General features: G+C 37.6%; 1 protein-coding gene across 1 annotated transcript in view; it reads right to left on the bottom strand.

Moving 5' to 3' along the window:
- The window catches only part of LOC149791015 (uncharacterized), an 85851-nt gene that overhangs the window by 43934 nt on the left and 19937 nt on the right, over window positions 1–21980 (bottom strand). Inside the window, exons 5-9 of the mRNA XM_089972889.1 lie at window positions 10242–10356; window positions 7832–7907; window positions 6473–6550; window positions 5905–6056; window positions 1088–1125 (exon numbers count right to left, since the gene is read on the bottom strand). Of these exons, the coding sequence (XP_089829015.1) occupies window positions 1088–1125; window positions 5905–6056; window positions 6473–6550; window positions 7832–7907; window positions 10242–10356 (459 nt within the window). The remainder of the gene's footprint in view (window positions 1–1087; window positions 1126–5904; window positions 6057–6472; window positions 6551–7831; window positions 7908–10241; window positions 10357–21980) is intronic.

Here is a 21980-nt window from a genome sequence, read left to right as displayed (position 1 = left end):
AACCGTTTACTCCCTAACATCATCCGCGACATTGGATGCTTCGCTATAGATATCACTGCCATCTTCTCGGATTTTCTAGTGTATTTCATGGAGTCTTTAATACAATGCGTGTCTTTTGACGGGGGTGAAAAGCAGCAGCCGTCAGCCAACATTGTTCCATACGTTTGTAGTTCAAGCTATTGTTATCGCCAAGAAGAATCAGAACCTCATTTCACTCGCCTTTCGTAATCCATCCTAAAGTGTCCTAGGCGCCACCATTTTAGGGCGAACAACCACTCACTGCGCAACCATTCCTCAAAGGTTCGATATTGCCGGGCTCGGATTCTCTCGCAAGGTAAAGGCTGTATATCATTACGATCAGAGAATACACATTTTTACGTCGTACAGGTCAATACCAGTAGGACGCCCAGGTCTTGTATAGCGCGCGATTATAACTATATCCCCACCACTGGATTTTGATGATCTAGCGACCGTTTCCAAACAGATAACTCGGCTAGATTTTAAATTAATGACAATACTGACCCAAGTATCTGGGAATAGACGCATGGTCAAAGTGGACTTTGGCTTCATAGTTTTTAATAACATCCTACCGACCTAATATATTTCATTCTCTGTGCTGTCAGCTTTGCCATTTCATGACTTGCTCACTTACTGCTTCAGCCCACTCGCCCCCTCCACCAACAGACGGTCAAACCCCTTTTTGGAGCTACGGCAGTGAAACGGTGTAAGTGAACGACTCATGCCAGCTCCTCACACTCACGTGGTCAACCAATGTTTTGTACGTTATCCTGTCCCCCGCTGGCCTTGAAAAGTGGAAAAAAAATGTTTCATGGTCGCCAAACACGAGTTAGCTCCTTCCACCACCACCCATATATATATATATATATATATATATATATATATATATATATATATATATATATATATATATATATATATATATATATATGTATATATATATTTCTTTGTATATTTGTTTACATTTTAAAGCAGTCGTCGGAAAGAGACAGATAGAAAGACATACAGAGACATCAAGATTCTTTGATACATAATTTATCTTTGTCGTCCAAAGAAAAATATTACATACCCAAATTATTGTTAGATCCTCCGTTTTCCAAATCATACCTGTGGGGAAAACAATGCATTATATACGTTTATGTTTAAACTTTGGTTGATAAGGAAAAAGAAAACTGGACTAATAGCATAATTGTTTATTAAGTGAGACTAAAGTGTTCTTGCATCCTTCCCATGAAATGGCACGGTTGTACGTATAGCTGTCCAGCGATCGTTAGACTTTTGTATATTCAAATATGTAGTTTTGTTGAAACTGCATTATTTCTAACATTGTAAGGTTCCCTGATTCCTTCTAGTAAAATATCATTGTTTATGTTCTCGTTTATCCAAACATTTCGTAAGCATGAGTCCAACAAACGTATATAATTCTGAATTTTTGTAATATTACTCTGACAAAATATTTTCAACAATAACGTTGAACGTTAAAACTAGCACTGTTTATGTCCTCAGTCAACAGGGATGGGAATTTATAATCAATGTTACGACTCAATTCTTATACTAAGTAACAGAAAACCAAACCTTAACAAATAAGTTAATTCTCTAAGTTATAAAAATGAACCTTAAATGGAACTTACAGTATTATGAACCAAACTAATCATTACAGTTCGCTCTCAGGACAAACGAATAGTGTTCAGAATGATTTATGAGTCTAAATGTGCTGATGTTCCAATATCATCGAATATCCTGAAGTTTCATCTTAAGTCCAAAATAAGTGCCAACAGCCTTGAATGTGTCGAAGTACCAACGATCTTCCTATCTCACAATAGTATAATTCATAACGCTTTCAATAAATTTACAATGGTCCCAAAATGTTGTCTTAGTCGTATGAGCATTTTGAAATCCCACTGGTTTAAGTAAATTGTTTGTTTCAAACAAAATCCGTGCACAACATTAGGTTCATCTGCAGGCTGATATTAAAGAATAATAGGAAAACAGGACTCACTATGTATATCATCTTCTATACATATCCTTACGAACGACTGTATTTCACAGCATCACTTACGTGACAAACCTTACAGCTTGTTCCATGTGACTTACGTCGCAATATTAACCCACCTGACTTAACTGTCCAGTGTGAAATTACTCCAAACGTGTCCATAGGTTGAATATATAGGCTGAGATAGAACTTGTCAACAACTTATTTAAAGCTCATTGCAATTCTTAGTCGTGTGCCAAACGTTATACACAATATAGATATGCTTAACACCAGTCGATCCTCCCTTTATTTCTAAAATATTGTTTAAAACCCGTACCTTACTCTGTGTCTTGCATAAATAATTTTTTAACATAACAGCCATACATCCTGCATTAAGGGTGGCTCATTGTTAACTACTTGTGGGAGTTCACTGATCTTTGCAACCAGCTTGCAACCAAATTGTATTCACATGAAGCTAATAACACATCATCCAACATCGTGGTATTAGCCAAAGTCTTTTCAGATATCTTATAAATTAGACTCAGCAAGCCATTTCAGCTCCACAACTCGCGCCCAGATGCACTCTTGGTGTAACTTTTAGTGCACGTAAGTGAAATAGTGTTCAAGAAAGTCTGATTACAAGTCGCATCTGAAAACGATGTAAAAGCTGGGGATAGATGCGTGTTGAGAGAAAACCTAAATTGAGTGCAATTTGAAATTTGAGTATCTCGTTTATTACCGAAAAAGTATGCAAGCTTGCCCAGGCAACACTTTTCACCTTTGAATGCAGACATACTCAGAATAAAGGGCTAAAGTCCACATGCATAAAGGTATTCGACCGCTCTGCGATATGTGTGCAGTACCCCTGAGCCAATAAAGTTGACTCTATCAACCCGCGTAAGCGATTTGCTGAGGAAATATAAATTTCATATGAAAACAATGATTATTTTGACAACAAAAAAATTTAAAGCATTATATGTGGAACAAATGTGACTCAAATAAAGTCAATATCTTAAACTTATTGTACAATTTCGGAAAATCTTTATATCGATAAAGCATTACAATCGTTAGACCCATTGACACAGAAGGAAGAAACAGACCCATTTGCTTCAAGCATATGTAATGGAAAGCAAATCTACGCTGCTTATGTTTCGTTATTTAGGTGATATAAGGAAATATTTCACGAGTAATATAACAATATTTACACGTACCCCCTGAGCAGTAAGTATGTGGTTATACAGGTACAAAAATGATCTCTGAATACAAAACAAATTATCATTCGGTCACCATCTCGAATGCATGACCCTTCGGTACAAGGGGGAATTTAACATTAGTCCATATGCTTAACATTTGCATCATACTTGGGGTAAAAAGGGGAATTTAACATTAGTTCTTCTTGTGAAAATCCCTTTGTACCCGTGATAGTTGTGACAAAAACGACACTTGGGATACAAGAGGAATATTAATGTTAAAAATTAATATTATATTTTCTTTAGTATCCTTAATATTTTGGCTTTGACTACAAAAAGACACTATGGGTACAAGACGAATGGTAATGCTAAAAATGTCCATAGGTTTAACTTACACATTTACTGATAAACAATCATACCTACTAACCAACACCCAGATTTAACAGCCAAGATCATGTTGGAATGATCATATGGCCTATGAGCAATGATCAAGTCAACTCTTCTTCTTGTTGATGATGATGATGATGATGATGATGATTGGGCCTATTTAAGACTCAATGAAAACTCTAACGTAATGATTCCCATGACACGTTTTAACTACAATAAAACTTATTAACCCCCATGCCTCCTTTGTCTTCCGCACTCACTCACCTATAGTGTGTTTATCTACTCTTACGTTTATTTAAAGCCCCAATGCAGCCATTTTTCATACATTCACCCTTCTTCCAATGTCGCTAAATCTCGAAGGAAGTAAATGGTTTGGTGACAAAAATTCTGACATGATAGGTTCTTTTGAAATAATCAAGCTGTTAGGTTTAAGCGATGTTCAAAGATTTAGTTTAGAATTAAGAGGTTCAGTCGCCGAAGTCTTTCTTAATTCCGTTCTTTTTCGGGAGTGCTCCAAACTTAGTCATGTCAAACATTCGACAAATTTCGTAATTGACTAATTAAAAAAAAAACACAACAACATTCACACATGGTGGACGAATTTATTCGATACGGAATGAAGAGAGTCAGGCCCGCTTTTTAAGTTGATATGCGACAAAAAAAAGCGTCCATTGGCTACAAAATAAGACTCGAGTGAATATTGGTGATTATGTGGGGCGCTGGAATCCTCTGAAGGCCGAACTTAGTCTGAAGACTAACCCGGTTGTTGCGGAATCCATTATTAATTGGCAAGCGTACGACACGGAATTATAAAAATATAATATACGTCAGTTATGTCTTTAAATACAAAATATTCGTACAGGCTAGGCCGAGTACTGCATCATATCAAGCGCAAAATGAGATAAGTGTATCACATAACCATCGCTTACCTTATCCAGCTTAGAGCGGTTTGGGCTTCTTGTGTTTATAATGTTGATGTAATCATATAGTGTGTTCCAGCTTTCGACTGAAATCGGTTGACATGGATGTCGCCAATCTACATCGGATTAATTCATATATCATTGTCTACACGGCTCATAATGTGATGAAACATCGATATTATCTAGTTTTAATGGCACCCAAAGATGTTTTGGACCAATATCTTTCCAGATATGGTAATATCAGGATCATTTGGCATATGCGACGTTTTGCACGTAACGGCAGCTTTAACAATATCATTTCAAATAACATAGTGTGCACATACCCTACTATTTGATAAAAAGTTAAAGAAAATGTAATGCAAACATGTCGAATTGTTTGCCTACATTAGCAGTTTATCGACTAGATTACATTTCAAATACATAAGAAAAGGAATAACCATATGGCTTTGCATCTGATTCACTAATGCGCTAATGTCTTCTTGAGTTGTATAAAAGTTTTACACAATTATTACTAAGAACAAGTTTCTTTCTGACAATGCTCCTTGCTAGATAATAGTAGAAGATATATGAATACAGTCTCATTCTAGCATTTATCAGTCGGTCCCAAGAGATCTGTGCGTATGTAAATTTGGTCAATTTATTCTTATTTGATTAAGATGTTACGAGTGAAATAGATCTATACGCCTTTTCTACACATCGTTCGCGAGCAATACATTGATGTTCCTGTGGAGTCTGTACCACATTGTCATGCATATCACGATATATTGACCAAGAAAGCAGTAAAAATGTTATACATGTTCAGCTGTTGCTGAACTATGTTAGACTGGTGTGGTAATTTCCTAAAATGTTCGCATTTGTGAAATTTGATCGGAAAGGATGGTAGTACTGACCATCATGGAAATTGAAAATGAAAGGAATCTGTATTGTTTACTCGGCAAACGTTATTATGTGTCAGTTTCAAAATCATGATCATATCTGACCCTAGTAATACTGGTATCGGTGGATATTGTAGTGCAAACGATATACTAGTGACTGAAAACAGTTTTATACAAAAATCATGCGCTTGTCATTACAGTAGTTTCTTCCTTATGGTGGATTCGCTCGTTTGAGCAACATTTTTAAGACAAGATTGGCTATATCATGCCAAGGAGGCGGGTGATATTCGTCTTTCCCAAGGACAAGCCATGGCAGTCAACCAGAATATCAAATCCGCTGAAATCTGGATTAGCAATCCGACCTTTCACCAACTGAGTTATCGTGTCTACTCGTCTTTAATTAGGGAGAACTAAAACAATGAAAATTTTATATTTTCTCCTCTGATAATTAAAGCTCAACACACATATTGCATATTCATCAGTACAATAGTTTAAACTGGAATAAAAAGTATCAATTCTACAACGACTTTGTAGTTACATACTTTGTAAACAACATGGCGTGATCATGACCCGGTAGATCAATCCTATTGTTGACCCACGTCCTGAAGTTTGCCAGGGCGTCTGAAGAGTTCACATGGTATACACCGCCTATCTGGATCTTTATATTTTCAGTCCACGGTGCGGCTGACGGAGTCTGTAATATATATATATATATATATATATATATATATATATATATGTGTGTGTGTGTGTGTGTGTGTGTGTGTGTGTGTGTGTCTGTGTGTGTGTGTGTGTGTGTTCATTTATTTATATATTTACGTTCTACCATAAGGGCCGGTTAAGAAAATAACTAGCAAAGGTGAACAAAGATATTCATACACACAACAAATTAACTTTTATTTTCATGTAATAGCACATAGAAGCGAAACTACTGCAAAATGATCTATGTATCTCTCTATCTATCTCTCTCTCTCTCTCTCTCTCTCTCTCTCTATATATATATATATATATATATATATATATATATATATATATATATATATATATATATATATATATATATATACAATATGAACAGAAAGAAACATGGACGTGGTAGAAATGGACCACCTCAGCGATGTAAAGTCCAGCAAAGAGGACAGTGACGTTAAAGCCGGATCCGGAGACGCTCTTGTACCGAAGGTCCATCTGAAAAATGAAAATGATCTTGTCTACCTTATATTAAATAGATTAACATACTACAATCTTGTAAGTGATACAGATGCTCAATTAATTTTAATGAGTTACGGTTATCTCTATTATGAAATAGTGTTAGATCTAAAGTCCTCTCTTTACCGAGCAAATTTAACAAGTCCTTTGTTTTCCCATGTTTGCAACTACTTCTAGACAACAGCCGTTGTTGACTTCTAAGTTCTAATAAAGCGCCAAGACTATACACAATATTCCTTTAATTAATCAATGACTACAAAATGTCACAACTTCACAAATTCCATGGCTAGCTCACCATTGCATGATTTCTCCTTGTTAGGATTACGTTATGTAGCGCAAAGTACTTCGCACCATGAAAATATAAATACAACTCAAACACTCGATACAGGCAACTATTTTCCTATTCTATTTCTGGGTCAGTCGAACAGCGATTTTGGGCCTGACTTCAACTATATCACTCCACCATATTTGCCTTCTTAGCAATAATAAAAGGGTCTCCATATACTGGAACGAACTCTACTCATTTATTTCATTGTAACAATTATCACAAATATTTCACCTGGATACACATCTAATCAACAACATTCCAGTTTAAACAGAAACAACTGCATGCCCACTCAACTATAAAAATAAACCATACCATCATGAAATCTCATCAATACTGCATTATGTGACGTTCCCCCAACACTGGCTAATTACTCGGGCTGAGAAATATTTCTCCAACACCTACTTTCCATAATCAAATACGTAAAACACATAAATCAAGTATATCTATAAAATGGAGACGTAAATACGAATGACGCATACCCTAGATTTTTTACAATAGGTTTAAAAAATCATTGAAATTTGTAACTGTGCCCGTTTTCGACATAACTTTATATCGACAGTCACAACTGTATGCAATGGTGTCGAAATATTTTATTACATTTCCTGTATTATGAAACCGGACATTGAGAGTTCGATGAAGAGGAGACGCATATGACTCGCTATTGTGTTTGAAATTCTCTGCATTACAGGTTATTGATTGTTTATTGCTTGATTCCGTAGGTTTTTTTAACATTAAATCGTTTCAAAATAACATGAATATTATAAAATACTTTCATCAGGAATGGTCCTGAAGAAACAAATTACAATTTATTATTGCATAACTGACGATATCTTTACATGCTTTCTTGAACTAAACAATCTGTCGAAATTAACAAAGCAAGGACTACTTTATGTTCCATTCGCTGTTAAGTTACTTAGCAATAGATAACTTACCCCATTCAGGATAAATGCATAGAACTGCCTCATTAACTCCTTGGCCTCAGTGATAGATGAAGCTTTTGTCTGCCAACTGTAATAATAATAATAATGATGAGGGTTTTGTATAGCGCCTAATCTTTAGAAGCTCTAAGCGTTTTACAACATTAGACAACACCTATAAGATAAAAAACATATATAATGATATGATTACAAAAACAAACACCATGAAATTAGAAAACATAAAAAAACATGCTGAAAATATTTAAGGTAGAAAACATTATTAGGGCTTTAAGTTTGTTCTTGCAGTCGAAATAAGTGAGTTTTGAGAGCACTCTTGAATGGGATCACTGTGTCGTTGTGTCTAAGTTCACTGGGCAATTCATTCCACGTTGCTGTGTCCTGGTATGCAAAAGAACTCTGTCCATATGACTCTATTTTATAGTGGGAATAATGAGTATACGATTGTCAGAAGAGGAGAGTAAGTATCTTGCTGGTGTATACACATGGGTGAGGTCGGATATGTATGTTGGACTGGAGTTAGTCAGTGAAACATAGCAGAGAACAAAGTTTGTGTTTGATTCTGGATTGAATGGATAGCCAGTCTAGGGTACAGAGCAGCGGCGAGGTGTGCTCTGATCGTGGTACTCTAAATATGATCCGAGCAGCTGTGTTTTGAACTTTTTGAAGTTTCTGGAGTAGATATTGAGATGAACCAGACATAATTGAGTTAAAATAGTCCAGTCTTGAAAGTACTAATGAACACACGACTGTTTTAGTGGCATCAACTGGAAGATATTTGCGAATGGAGTTGATGCGTCTCAGCTCAAGATATGCAGCCTTGCATATATGTTCATGGCATGTTGGTGCAATGTGAGAGTACTGTCCAGAGTAACACCTAGGTTTCGTACTGATTGTGTGAACTTCATGTTGGTGTTGATGATATTTATAGTTTGGGTTAAAGGATGTGAATGACAAAGTCTTTGTGTTGTGATAAGAAGAAGAAGAAGAAGGAGAACAAAAAAACAACAACAACAACAACAACAACAAAAACAACAAGAGGATTAGTAGTGCGAAACTTAATAATAATAAATGACATTTGATCCCTTTGTGGCTAAGGTGCAGGTATAGAATTTACAAAGAGAGATATATTATATTATTCTCATTGATTGTTTGCAATACAAATGAACAAAAGCACATAATGGTATACACACTGAACCATCAATACATGTTATTATTTAAGATGCGTATTTGTATTTCTGTATTTAGGTTTCCAAACAAAACTTCAGACATGCGGTCTCTTTTACACATCTCCTTTCATTCTAAAAATGACCGAACTTTAGTTTCTACTAATTGCTTTGTAAATGCGTTGCCTTCTCAATTCTTAAAAAAATCCATATATATATATATATATATATATATATATATATATATATATATATATATATATATATATATATATAACGCATATTACTGATGTTTCTCTATTTCGGATCTATGCGATGCCAATAAAGTTAAATTTTACAGATTAATGTGTATGATACTAGTTAATATCATCGTCCTCTAGCTATCGTAACCTTTGCTATTTTACTGATGGCAGGTATTATAAAACTAGTACCAAAAAGCATGTATATTTTCAGCCCGTTTGCTGACTTTTTGTCATTTAGGCATCGATTGTAGCAATTTTAAAATGTCTACCTCATTAAAAAGTCATTTACTTTCCACTAATTTAGAACCCTGTACAAAGACAACAAGACAAAACGTTTTCTATTTTGTACATTATTTATAAAACCCGAGAACATTCTAAAGATCGCGATTATTTAAGCCTTGCTGAATCGAGTTGAGTATTCTGACAATGTTCAAAGGTAGGGATCAGTACTACCATAAGAAAAACTTCTACCTCAGTCTTTCATTTCCCCCTTTATTATCCAGTGATTACATAAGAGCCTATCTGATTGTTACTCTCTCACACACACGCACACAAACACATACACACATCTTATCTTGCAGTAAGTAGTAATTTGAGATATCCTTGGAACGCTCGTGAATCCTATTCAGGCGACCATCCATGATTGTCTTGATGTTGCTCAGAACAAGAGGGACAAATGGTGGTTTATTGCTGTAGATAAGATATGTTGCTAAAAGATTCTTTAAATTCCAGAGATGTGGAATTTTGCAACTCTATCAAAAAGCTCTGTACATTTCACTCGATTTCTGATCTCCCAACATCGGTATACTGAGCCCATGTGCATAGAACATATAATCCTCACATAGATGTATGCAATCTTTTTGGAGTCGGATAAAAGAAAATATAAAGCGTTAAGTGTTTATATTTCTTCAGGTGTACATTTCATTTCATGCAATCATATTAAAGACAAATACACATTTTGTATTCTAGATACCAATGTGGAAGACTTTACGAACTTACAAGTTATAAACTGAGTAGTCCGCAACCATCAAGAGTTCAACCTGGTACTTTGTATTTGCAAGTTTAACCCGTGCGCTATAGATAGATCCCGTCTGGAGATTAGGATGTAAATCCTCTGTTCAAAATAAGAATATAAAGGTCAAAATAATATTAATTTTATATTGTCCTCCTTGTTATGGAAAATAAAGAGAGATATTAAACATTATTATTATTATTATTATTATTATTATTATTATTATTATTATTATTATTATTATTATTGTAATTACTAATTATAGTACTAATGCATGTTTTTAATATGTTTAATATATCATGATATTTTCGCTCTTGTGAATCTCCAAGGTATTGGATAATTGGATTATTAAATAGTTGCTTCCTTTCTGAATGCTTTTCCTAATATATATATATATATATATATATATATATATATATATATATATATATATATATATATATATATATATATATATATATAAGCCAGACTAAAGGAAAATAAAACACTTTGAACAAAGAATTAACACAAAGTAGTGTTGTAAAGCCTATTCAAATTACCCAGCTTGTATGTTTTAGTTATATCTTATATGTATATATGTCCCCATGTGTAGAAAAAGAGGCTTACGAGGAAGGGGTACCGTTGATAAAAGGTTTTAAATACGTTGCTTTAACGTTTTTCTTTCTATTCAACTGTCAAAAATTGAATACCAATGGGTAGACAAAACAATTTTTATTGCAACTGTCAATAAATCGAACACCAATGGGTAGATAAAACAATTTTTATTGAAACTGTCAATAAATCGAAGGCCAGTGAGTAGTGAATGGGGATACCGTAGGGACAATGGGACTTACCATTAAAAACATGAGAGTAGTACCCTGGGGACTATGTAAAATTTAACATTAGAGAAAAAAATTTGTACCCTAGGGACAATGGGAATTTAACATGGGACTATAGTTTGGGTCTGATGTGACTAAAAGTAACGCTTAAATGACGAAATTGTCCCAGAATATAAAGGAAAATAAACATATCCCCGAAAATTAAGTTACAATCGTTTAGACTAAAATAAATAAAATTAGTAACTACTTACAATATCAACTTGTGTGCCGATCGCGGATAAACACCCATGTATCTATTTATAGCTATAATCAGCTGAAATTCCTATGAAATCTCACTATCTATTTATAGCTACAACTTGTGGGTTATTCCTTTGGAAAACCCCAAATATACTATCCAAACTCGGGAGGAAAAAGAAAAAACAAAAAAAAAAACAAATATACGATCTACACAACGTACACGAACACACACACACACACACACACACACACACACACGCACACCACAGAGGGAAGAAGAAAACCATTATACACTATCCACACGGAATGAAGAAATAACCCTTTATATATACTATCAACAGAGAGTGAAGAAAATAACCCATTATATTCCATCAACACGGAGTGAAGAAGAAAAAGTTTTTTGAAAGCACCTAAGCCCTCGCCTGCAATGACCAACTCTGCCAAATGCCTACACCCCACCCCCAACACTACAAAACCCATTTAACACGTTATTTTGTGGCATCAGTGTGTGATTTAGGGAACATCAAGACACAAAATGATGGATGAATAGACTGACTATTGTTTACCGACTTGCATGCCTAAAGAGCGTGCGTGAAGGAAAACATTCTTCCATTTCAATTCTAACTAAAACATGATCCAGAGGGATAGAGAGAGGTGAAAGAGCACAATTTCATAAAGTGTGAGTAAAAACAAAACACGCCATCCTTATTATACAATGTCAAGACCAAGAGACACTTACGTTTTCTTTCTGGTCTATTCTCTTTTAGAAGGTAGTATGACATTTCACATCAGGGCCAACGCATAGGCTCACATTGTCAATTTTTCCATTTCCATGTCTTCACTGGCACAAGTTCTTCCTCGTCTTCAATTTCTTCTTCTTCTGAATCATCTTCTCTTTTTCGTCTTGTTTCTGTTTCTTCTCTTTTCTCTTAGAGCACTCTGAACCCCAGTGTCCTTTCTCCTGACAACGATATTAGGTATCTTGACTTTTGTCTCTCTTTCTTAGACGAAGCAGGTATTCTGGAGACAAATACCCATTTACCTTTGCAGATATAGCAAACTTCATCAGCACTTACACACTTTCGTATGACTCTCATAAGATCAACGACCAAAAGGATACGTTTTGTTGCCACTTTCGCCTGTGAATTATGCTTTCGTATGACTTTTAAGATATATTTGACCAGCAGGTCGATCTGTGCTGACTCTTCCATCTTCTTGATCGTTTTGAGAGTGGAATGAATACTCTGACGCTAAGACACTCTCCCTATATACAGGGACCTGCTGCGTATGAAACCTAGTCAAATGTAATTTTGCAATAAGATGAAACGATTTCATTGAGAAAGTAAAAGGCAATGACGTGCCGTGTCGCCTCACACAAGACCTGAAGTGTTAGTTCAAATCCGTGTCATCGATTTCGAAGACGACATAACTGAGCTTTAATCAATGCTCTCCATTTATGCCACAAAACCACGAATCCTGATTCACGCCAAAAGAAATTTCGTTCGGTCCATAAAAAATAGTATCACATCTGAGAAACGCATAAACGAACTTCCAGAAAACTGAGAACGACGGCTTACACCTACAACGTGAAATGTATGAGTTCAAGTAGTGCGCAAAACTTAATCAAATTTTCAAGGTGTAGATAATGAAGGCTGGATTGCTGGCTGGTCTTGTGTCCCCTAAAAAACCCGATTTTATTGATTTCTTCTTCCAATTGGGCATTCAGGATTTCCACCTGGAACGTGTTTTGCTTTTCGGTGATGTTTTTGATTTGTATTGGGTGAATGATTTCCACCAAAGCCACTTCCCAATGGGCTTCGTGATCTAACTGGATGGCCTGAGGTAATTTGGCCGTGTAACAGCACAACGTGTTGTTGGGAAACACCTCCATGGAACTGTCACTGGGTAAGGTTAAGTAAAATTGGTTTTGGTGACTCATAATTCCAGAGTTATGTGGCTGTCCGAGGGGTTACTGGACGTCAAAGGCGTGTCTCCGCCTAAAATGGGGTCGTTGTTGTTGTTGTTGTTCTGACCCGATTTTATAGGGTGGAAATGTCCCTCGTCGCTGCCTTGGTCTGGAGTGAAATCAAAACCCCACAAAGATAGCCTCCTGCATAATCGTCGTACGAAATACCGTGACTGGTGTTGGTTCTTAACTGTCCCGTGGCTTCGTACAGGGACAAGTACGATCTCAAATAATTCTTCGCGACACCAAAGTTGGGCTCAAAGGGTCGGATACACAAGGTCTTGCCGTCGCGACTGACTTCGATCTTGGACACATTGTAATGTTGAAACTCAAAAGGATTTTGATCGTGGGTTCCTTTGAAGGCTGAATTCCTGACGATACCAACAATCAAGCGTTTGGGTAACTGTCCTTGGAACAGATGATCTTCGATCATAGATCGCTGTCCAGCGGGAATGGTGAACGTTTTCACTTCTGCGCGTCGTATCGGATACTTGGCGGTCGTTCTGCTCAACGTCTGACTGACGTCGTTTCCCACTTTAGGTAACACTTGCACACGACGCACGTAAAGTAGGGCTTCTTGAATGATAGTTTTGTATTCATTGGCATGGGCCATCAAATGGAAAGCGGCACTGCTGCGATTCAGTCTCAGACGGATATCCACCCCGTTCAGCAAATACTTTTCTTGTAACCACATGTCCAAATGTAAACGATCCATCAGTTCTAAACTTCGCCCTTGCAGAATTTTCTTACGACGGTCGTTAAACCCCACATTGTGAGGATTGTCATCTTCTGTCAGGACTGTATCGCTAAACGTGGCTACACCTGCCGTGTCAGGTTTCCATACCACGCAAGCATCCAGATGAGTATTCTTGGCTTCTTTTCCGTACGTCAAGAGATTTTCCAGGTAGGGACGATAAGGGTAAGTATCCATGCTGCTGCTGACCAGTTTGTTATTCAAGTACAAGTCCACTTCGCTGAACAAGGAATGCATGAAATTGTTGACAGGAACTACTCTAACATCGCCTCCTGGATTGGTGTTGTCCGTTTTGATCACTTTTACTTTCAAGTACAGGTAACTGCTATTCAGATCGATATAATCTTCGGGCTGACCTTTGATTTCAAACTCGATGGGAGCGGAATCCGTCAAAGAGGAGACGGGGTGAAATTCCACCAATTGGGATTCTTGCATCGTCATCATCGTGGGGGACATGGCAAACAGATCCAGTTGTGACTTGGAACAAGCGCAAAATTCTCGGTGCATCATTTTTTTCTATGTCTCAATAATCGAAAAGGTCCAAGTCTTGAACGGTTCTTCTTTTCTTTGCCTTTCTAGCTTTAGACGTATGAAGTCTGGTGAAAGGGTGTTTTCTTCGTCGTCTCTTTCTGCCTTGTCCTTGTTGAATGCCTGACTCGGTAGCGTGCAGAGCATTTATAGGTGTGTCTCGTCGGCCCAAATGGTCTTTGCCCGTTTGCAGCAAGACATTTTTGCCTGCAAAAAAGGAGGCTTCTTTGGGGTTTTGTTTGTCGATGATGACATTTTGGAGAAATTCTTTGCCTTGTGGCAGTGCCGCATCTTTCAAGGCGTGCAATCCGCGTGTCACCATCGGTTTCAACACGGGGGCCACCGAACGAAAGGCCGAGTTTAGCATATCTCCTAAACCGTGTCCTCGCTGTCGAGCATTGCCTCGGTACACTGGATGCATGACTTACGAGTCGTGAGAGAACCGTTTTCGAAAATGGAGTTTCACTGTGACTTTTTCTTTGGTGAATGGAATATTTTGTCCCAGATCTCCTTTTATAGCAATGTTGACCGTGTCCAAATACGACTTGCTGACAGGCAAATAGTGAGGATGTACAAATTCGTGGTGGACGTGGTAAGTGTTTCCATCTTCCTCGTCAGCGAGCGTGGCAGAATCCACTTTGAAAGGAATGACACGCAGTAACGGTACGGAGGTGTGTCCCACCACGATATACTGCACCACATCGGAGTACACAAACATCCAATTCAGTCCTTGGTTCAGTTCTACCGGGGCACGAAATAATTTGCTAAAAGACTCGTTGTCGTAAATGACTGCCAATTCGTTTTTCTTCATCATGGCCATTCTCATGTCCATGTCTCCGCCCAACATGTCAAACAATTCAGGACAAAATAAAATGGACACAATTTTACTCCCTTCAAATTTCATCAAGAAGCGACGAGCTGATTTGTGGTATTCCATGGTGAAACTTTTTTTGACACTTTTCAAAGCTTTCAGAAACACGACATTAAACCTGGAGGCTATGGTGCTCACCCAATGTTGACCACTAAAATAACAGCCTGGGGGAATGAACAAGTGATAGATGGTGTACTTTTGATTTTGTGTGCCAGGGTTTTTTTTGTTATATTTGCCATGGGTATCCAAGTACTGTTGCATTTGCTCGTCATCAACTTCCACAGTAAAAAGGTTTTGATTGGGAAGGACATTGAGGACTTGGGTCGGGTGAATGATTTCTACTAAAGCCACTTCCCAATGGGCTTCGTGATCTAATGGGATGGTTTGAGGTAACTTGACCGTGTAACAGCACAACGTGTTGTTGGGAAACACCTCCATAGAACTGTCACTGGGTAAGGTTAAGTAAAATTGGTTGTTATTGTTCATAATTCCAGAGTTCTGTGACTGTCCGAGGGGTTACTGGAAGTCAGAGGAGTGTCTTCGCACAAAATGGGGGTTGTTGTTGTTGTTGTTGTTGTTAGAGTAGTGACTGACACTGGACGCAAGATTCCCGTTCTTCCCGTTCGAGGAGAATTTCAGGAAGGGATTGGGACGCAGGTAACCGATGCAACTGCTTAATAAAATGGTGCACAATTGTTTGTCTCCTTGTTGCAAACTCAAATTGACAATGGCTGCCCCGATGACACAATACACCACGAAGATTTGGCAGAAAAAGACGATTTGCGTTTTAGGCACACGTTCTCCACACCACACCCACAAGGTTTTTTTTTTGCAAATCTTGCAGTGAACAACTGGGTGAAGGAGTGATCGCAGTAGCTGAATCTGTGTGAAAGGGCATGATGGTCACTTCTTTTTATAGTCGATGACTTGCGAATTGTCGATCCAAGAATCAAAACTGAGTGGAAATCCTTTCCAACGTACTTTGACTTCTTTGACACGTCGTTTGCCCACTTTACGGGTTCTACGTTCGAGAATGCCTTCGATGTCGTACACGTCTTCTTTTTTGGTGACACGACTTGATTTGAAATAAGTACGGGCTGGCGCTTTGGGGAGTACGTAACATCCATCGCTGGCTTGCTAAGCACCTTTTTTCCTCCTTTAAACACGCTCGGACATCGTACACGTTGCAGAATGTGGAACGATTTCCACCTGCCACACGCCCATGTGTCCTAATGTGACGTCATCGCTACCGACCAATCGTAGCGGGCTTTACATACTGCTTGGGTTGACACCTGAGGCATTTCAAACCAACTAAGAAAAATGAGTGTGTGGTGAGACTATTCCCACTCATGTTTAAAGCCTTTCCGTCAGGTTGTTAAGGACTAGTTAGTCCTACACCTGAGTGGTTAAATTTAAAAGTAGTCTGTGAGTACATAAAAGCCTAGGGGATGAGGCTCTCTTTCCTTCCCCAGGAGTAATTAAAAATCACGCGGTGCGTGATTAAACCAGTGATACATGCTCCATTGGAGCGAAAATCACTTTAATTCAAGTAAGCAAGCAAGCAAGTTCGGGTACCGTCTCTAGTACTCTTGATGACACCAACTGTCTGGGTTATTTTCTTTCTTGCAAGCCCCTATGTTCCACTTCTGTTTGTGATGATAACGTGTGATACTTCACATTTTCTAAAGTGGAAATCTTTACAAGCCGTACAAAATACAATACTTATATGACTTTGGCTTTTGACACTTGCACAGACTCTTCAATTTATAAGTGTCACGAGAAAATTGTATATCCAATTTTTACCATTTTCCAAAACACGCACACACTTGCAGCTTGACCAGAAATATGTACATCTTGTTTTGTGGATAAGTCACAGACAAGTCCAAGCATATATAAGCGATTATGAACGTTAGGAATATCCCCTCATATTTCAGAAATATCAAAGCTTTTATGTGCATTTTCCCTTTTCCACTCTATATTAGTGCTTAGATTTGTTCCAAAAAAAAAAAAGAAACGAAACAATTTTTTAAAAAAAAATGAATTTTGAATTCAGATTTCTCTCTGTTTATAATTTTTTCAAGTTGATGGTGCATGACAGATTACATTCGCCTACCTTTCCAAAGTGAGAGACATTTCTTCACATGTCATTGCCTTTTTTAAATTCGGTTTCATTGGTTAGTTATCGTTAATCTTTAATTTTTTGATGCATTTCTTTTTGATAGAAGATTTAAGACTTTCTGGTGTTGTAACGGTATTTATGTTGTTTAGTCTGTTGATGAAATTATCTATAGCAAAGTGCTTAAGATTTTTCAGTTATTTTTATTTCAAGCCCTACAAAAGGAGACCAAGTTTGTCTTGAAAGAGGATTGAAACTCTAAATTACACGGGCGTGAAGGAAAACATCGTTGTGTTCATTCTAATCATGCTTGCCGTATCTCTTTGTGTTTTAGAGGTCATATTTCTTCTTAAGTAAATACACGCATCAATAGACAGACAGATTGGGTCATCATCCTTGAGGTTCACTGTACTTTCGGTTCTTTACTTCATACAAACCCCAAATTTATTAGTTTAAGGAAAAAGAAAAGATAACATACCCCTCAATACTGTAACACGTCTGTTCTGACTCTACCGATGTGAGTGTGAGGTTTATGTTAAAATGTTTATGTAAGATATAAAAAAATGGTCAGCTTGAAAACGCGAACCAATACTGTGACGCTCAGTATTTTGATGTGGTAAGAAGAAATGGTACAATGCACAAAGAGGGCTTGTAAGTTCACATTCCAGTCTGTCTGCACTGTAATGTTAACAACGCAAGAGCGTAGGGATTATTATGCCACACAGTCCTAGAACAAAACAATGCATCACCCGTTGTAAGCCATATCATTGGCTATACTTATTTTCTTACCACGTTCACTTCTAATTGACTTGAGTAGCTATTCACACAGTGACGAGAATGGCCATGCTTTACTGGATCTATCCTATAGGCGATTTATATAAAAAAATATTTAAAAAAATTAAACTAATGCACGAACAATGGTACCATGGGCGATCCCATGGAAATTGTGTCCGTCTTATTGCAAAATACATCAACATTTAATTTAACCGTGCAGATCGCTAGAACAAACCTCTAATAATACACATTTTGAAAAGTGTTGTGTGACACGGATCGCCATTGTCGCTTGGTGTCTGCTTTCTTCTTCGAAAAGAGATCGTTTCGTCTTGACAATAAAAATTTAATTTGACTAAGTTTTACGCAGTACTTGAACTCATACATTTCACGTTGTAGGTGTAAGCCGTCGTTCTCAGTTTTCTGGAAGTTCGTTTTTGCGTTTCTCAGATGTGATACTATTTTTTATGGACCGAACGAAATTTCTTTTGGCGTGAATCAGGATTCGTGGTTTTGTGGCATAAATGGAGAGCATTGATTAAAGCTCAGTTATGTCGTCTTCGAAATCGATGACACGGATTTGAGCTATCACTTCAGGTCTTGTGTGAGGCGACACGGCACGTCATTGCCTTTTACTTTCTCAATGAAATCGTTTCATCTTATTGCAAAATTACATTTGACTAGGTTTCATACGCAGCAGGTCCCTGTATATAGGGAGAGTGTCTTAGCGTCAGAGTATTCATTCCACTCTCAAAACGATCAAGAAGATGGAAGAGTCAGCACAGATCGACCTGCTGGTCAAATATATGCTAAAAGTCATACGAAAGCATAATTCACAGGCGAAAGTGGCAACAAAACTTATTCTTTTGGTCGTTGATCTTATGAGAGTCATACGAAAGTGTGTAAGTGCTGATGAAGTTTGCTATATCTGCAAAGGTAAATGGGTATTTGTCTCCAGAATACCTGCTTCGTCTAAGAAAGAGAGACAAAAGTCAAGATACCTAATATCGTTGTCAGGAGAAACGACAATGGGATTCAGAGTGCCCTAAGAGAAAAGAGAAGAAACAGAAACAAGACGAAAAAGAGAAGATGATTCAGAAGAAGAAGAAATTGAAGACGAGGAAGAACTTGTGCCAGTGAAGACATGGAAATGGAAAAATTGACAATGTGAGCCTATGCGTTGGCCCTGATGTGAAATGTCATACTACCTTCTAAAAGAGAATAGACCAGAAAGAAAACGTAAGTGTCTCTTGGTCTTGACATTGTATAATAAGGATGGCGTGTTTTGTTTTTACTCACACTTTATGAAATTGTGCTCTTTCACCTCTCTCTATCCCTCTGGATCATGTTTTAGTTAGAATTGAAATGGAAGAATGTTTTCCTTCACGCACGCTCTTTAGGCATGCAAGTCGGTAAACAATAGTCAGTCTATTCATCCATCATTTTGTGTCTTGATGTTTCCTAAATCACACACTGATGCCATAAAATAACGTGTTAAATGGGTTTTGTAGTGTTGGGGGTGGGGGTGGGGTGTAGGTGTTTGGCAGAGTTGGTCATTGCAGGCGAGGGCTTAGGTGCTTTCAAAAAACTTTTTATTCTTCACTCCGTGTTGATGGAATATAATGGGTTATTTTCTTCACTCTCTGTTGATAGTATATATAAAGGGTTATTTCTTCACTCCGTGTGGACAGTGTATAATGGTTTTCTTCTTCCCTCTGTGGTGTGCGTGTGTGTGTGTGTATGTGTGTGTGTGTTTTCGCGTACGTTGTGTAGATCGTATATTTGGTTTTTTTTTTTTTTTTTTTTTCTTCTTCCTTCCGAGTGTGGATAGTATATTTGGGGTTTGCATGCGTTAGCGACGTTGTGTGAATAGTATATTTGGGGGTTTTATGCGTTAGCGACGTTGTGTGGATAGTATATTTGGGGTTTGTACGCGTTAGCGACGTTGTGTGGATAGTATATTTGGGGTTTGTATGCGTTCGCGTACGCTTGTATAGATAATATATTTGGTTTTGTTTTCCCTCCCTTCCGTGTGGATAGTATATTTTGGGTTTGTATGCGTTAGCGACGTTGTGTGGATAGTATATTTGGAGCTTGTATGCGTTCGCGTAAGTTTGTATGGATATTATATTTGGGGTTTGTATGCGTTAGCCACGTTGTGTGGATAGTATATTTGGGGTTTGTATGCGTTCGCGTACGTTTGTGTGGATAGCATATTTGGGGTTTGTATGCGTTAGCGTACGTTTGTATGGATAGTATATTTGGGGTTTGTATGCGTTCGCGTACGTTTGTGTGGATAGTATATTTGGGGTTTGTACGCGTTAGCGACGTTGTGTGGATATAATATTTGGGGTTTGTGAGCGGTAGCGACGTTGTGTGGATAGTATATTTAGGGTTTGTATGCGTTCGCGTACGTTTGTTTCGATAGTCTATTTGGGATTTGTATGCGTTAGCGTACGTTTGTATGGATATTATAATTTAATTTTGGTTTTATTCTTCGATCTCTGTGTGTGTGTGTGTGTGTGTGTTAGTGTAAGAACGTCTGGATAGTATATTTGTTGGGTTTTTTCCTCTTCCCTGCGTGAATAGTATATTTTGGGTTTGTTTTTTCTTCTTCCCTCTGTGGTGTGCGTGTGTGTGTGTTTGTGTGTGTGTGTATTGGTCTCTGTTTGTCCCGATAAAACTCCCTTTATCCCTATCAAATACATTCTACCTACCTACCTACCTACAGTAGCGCGTATTCAGGTCAGCCACTTGCAACACTGTTGCCATTTATTACCTAATTTCCAGTACAGTGACGTCACTGACGCTGGAAATTTTTGTGACTATAAATATGGACTTGGGGTTTTCCACAGGTTGTAGCCATAGAGATGTACTAGAGTTCATAAACAGGAACGTCACTCAAGCTGAGGCTATAAAAAGATAGTGGGGTTTTCCAAAGGAATAACCCACAAGTTGTAGCTATAAATAGATAGTGAGATTTCATAGGAATTTCAGCGGATTATAGCTATAAATAGATACATGGGTGTTTATCCACGATCGCCACACAAGTTTATATTGTAAGCAGTTACTAATTTTATCCATTTTAGTCTAAACCATTCTAACATAATTTTCGGGGATATGTTTATTTTCCTTTAAATTCTGGGACAATTTCGTCATTTTAGCGTTACTTTTAGTCACATCCATTTTGTCGTTGAGCATTTTCTTGATTATAGCTATTTACAGCATCATTACAATTATGCAAATTTTTGAACACCCCAGCAAGATTTCAGGTCTTGGTAATGCTTTATATATAAATCTCACTCTTGTACTAGTGTATGTATGTCTCTGTCTCTGTTGTGTTTGACCCTCTACCATCATTGTCCCTAGACAGTCCCACCATGTTCAATTCCCCTTGACACTATACAGACCCTCCCTGTTTCAATTTCCCATGTTAATTTCCCTTGTCCCTAGACAGACCCAAACTCTATTCCCCTGTTCAATTCCCATTGTCCCTAGACAGACCCAAACTATAGTCCCATCTTAAATTCCCATTGTCCCTAGGGTACAAATATTTTTCTCTAATGTTAAATTTTACATAGTCCCCAGGGTACAACTCTCATGTTTTTAATGGTAAGTCCCATTGTCCCTACGGTATCCCCATTCACTACTCCAATGAGTAGACA

Source organism: Sinohyriopsis cumingii, chromosome 10, assembly GCF_028554795.1.
Source record: "Sinohyriopsis cumingii isolate HCF-2022 chromosome 10, ASM2855479v2, whole genome shotgun sequence".
NCBI classification, from domain to species: domain Eukaryota; kingdom Metazoa; phylum Mollusca; class Bivalvia; order Unionida; family Unionidae; genus Sinohyriopsis; species Sinohyriopsis cumingii.
This window is presented reverse-complemented; position numbering and strand designations above follow the sequence as displayed.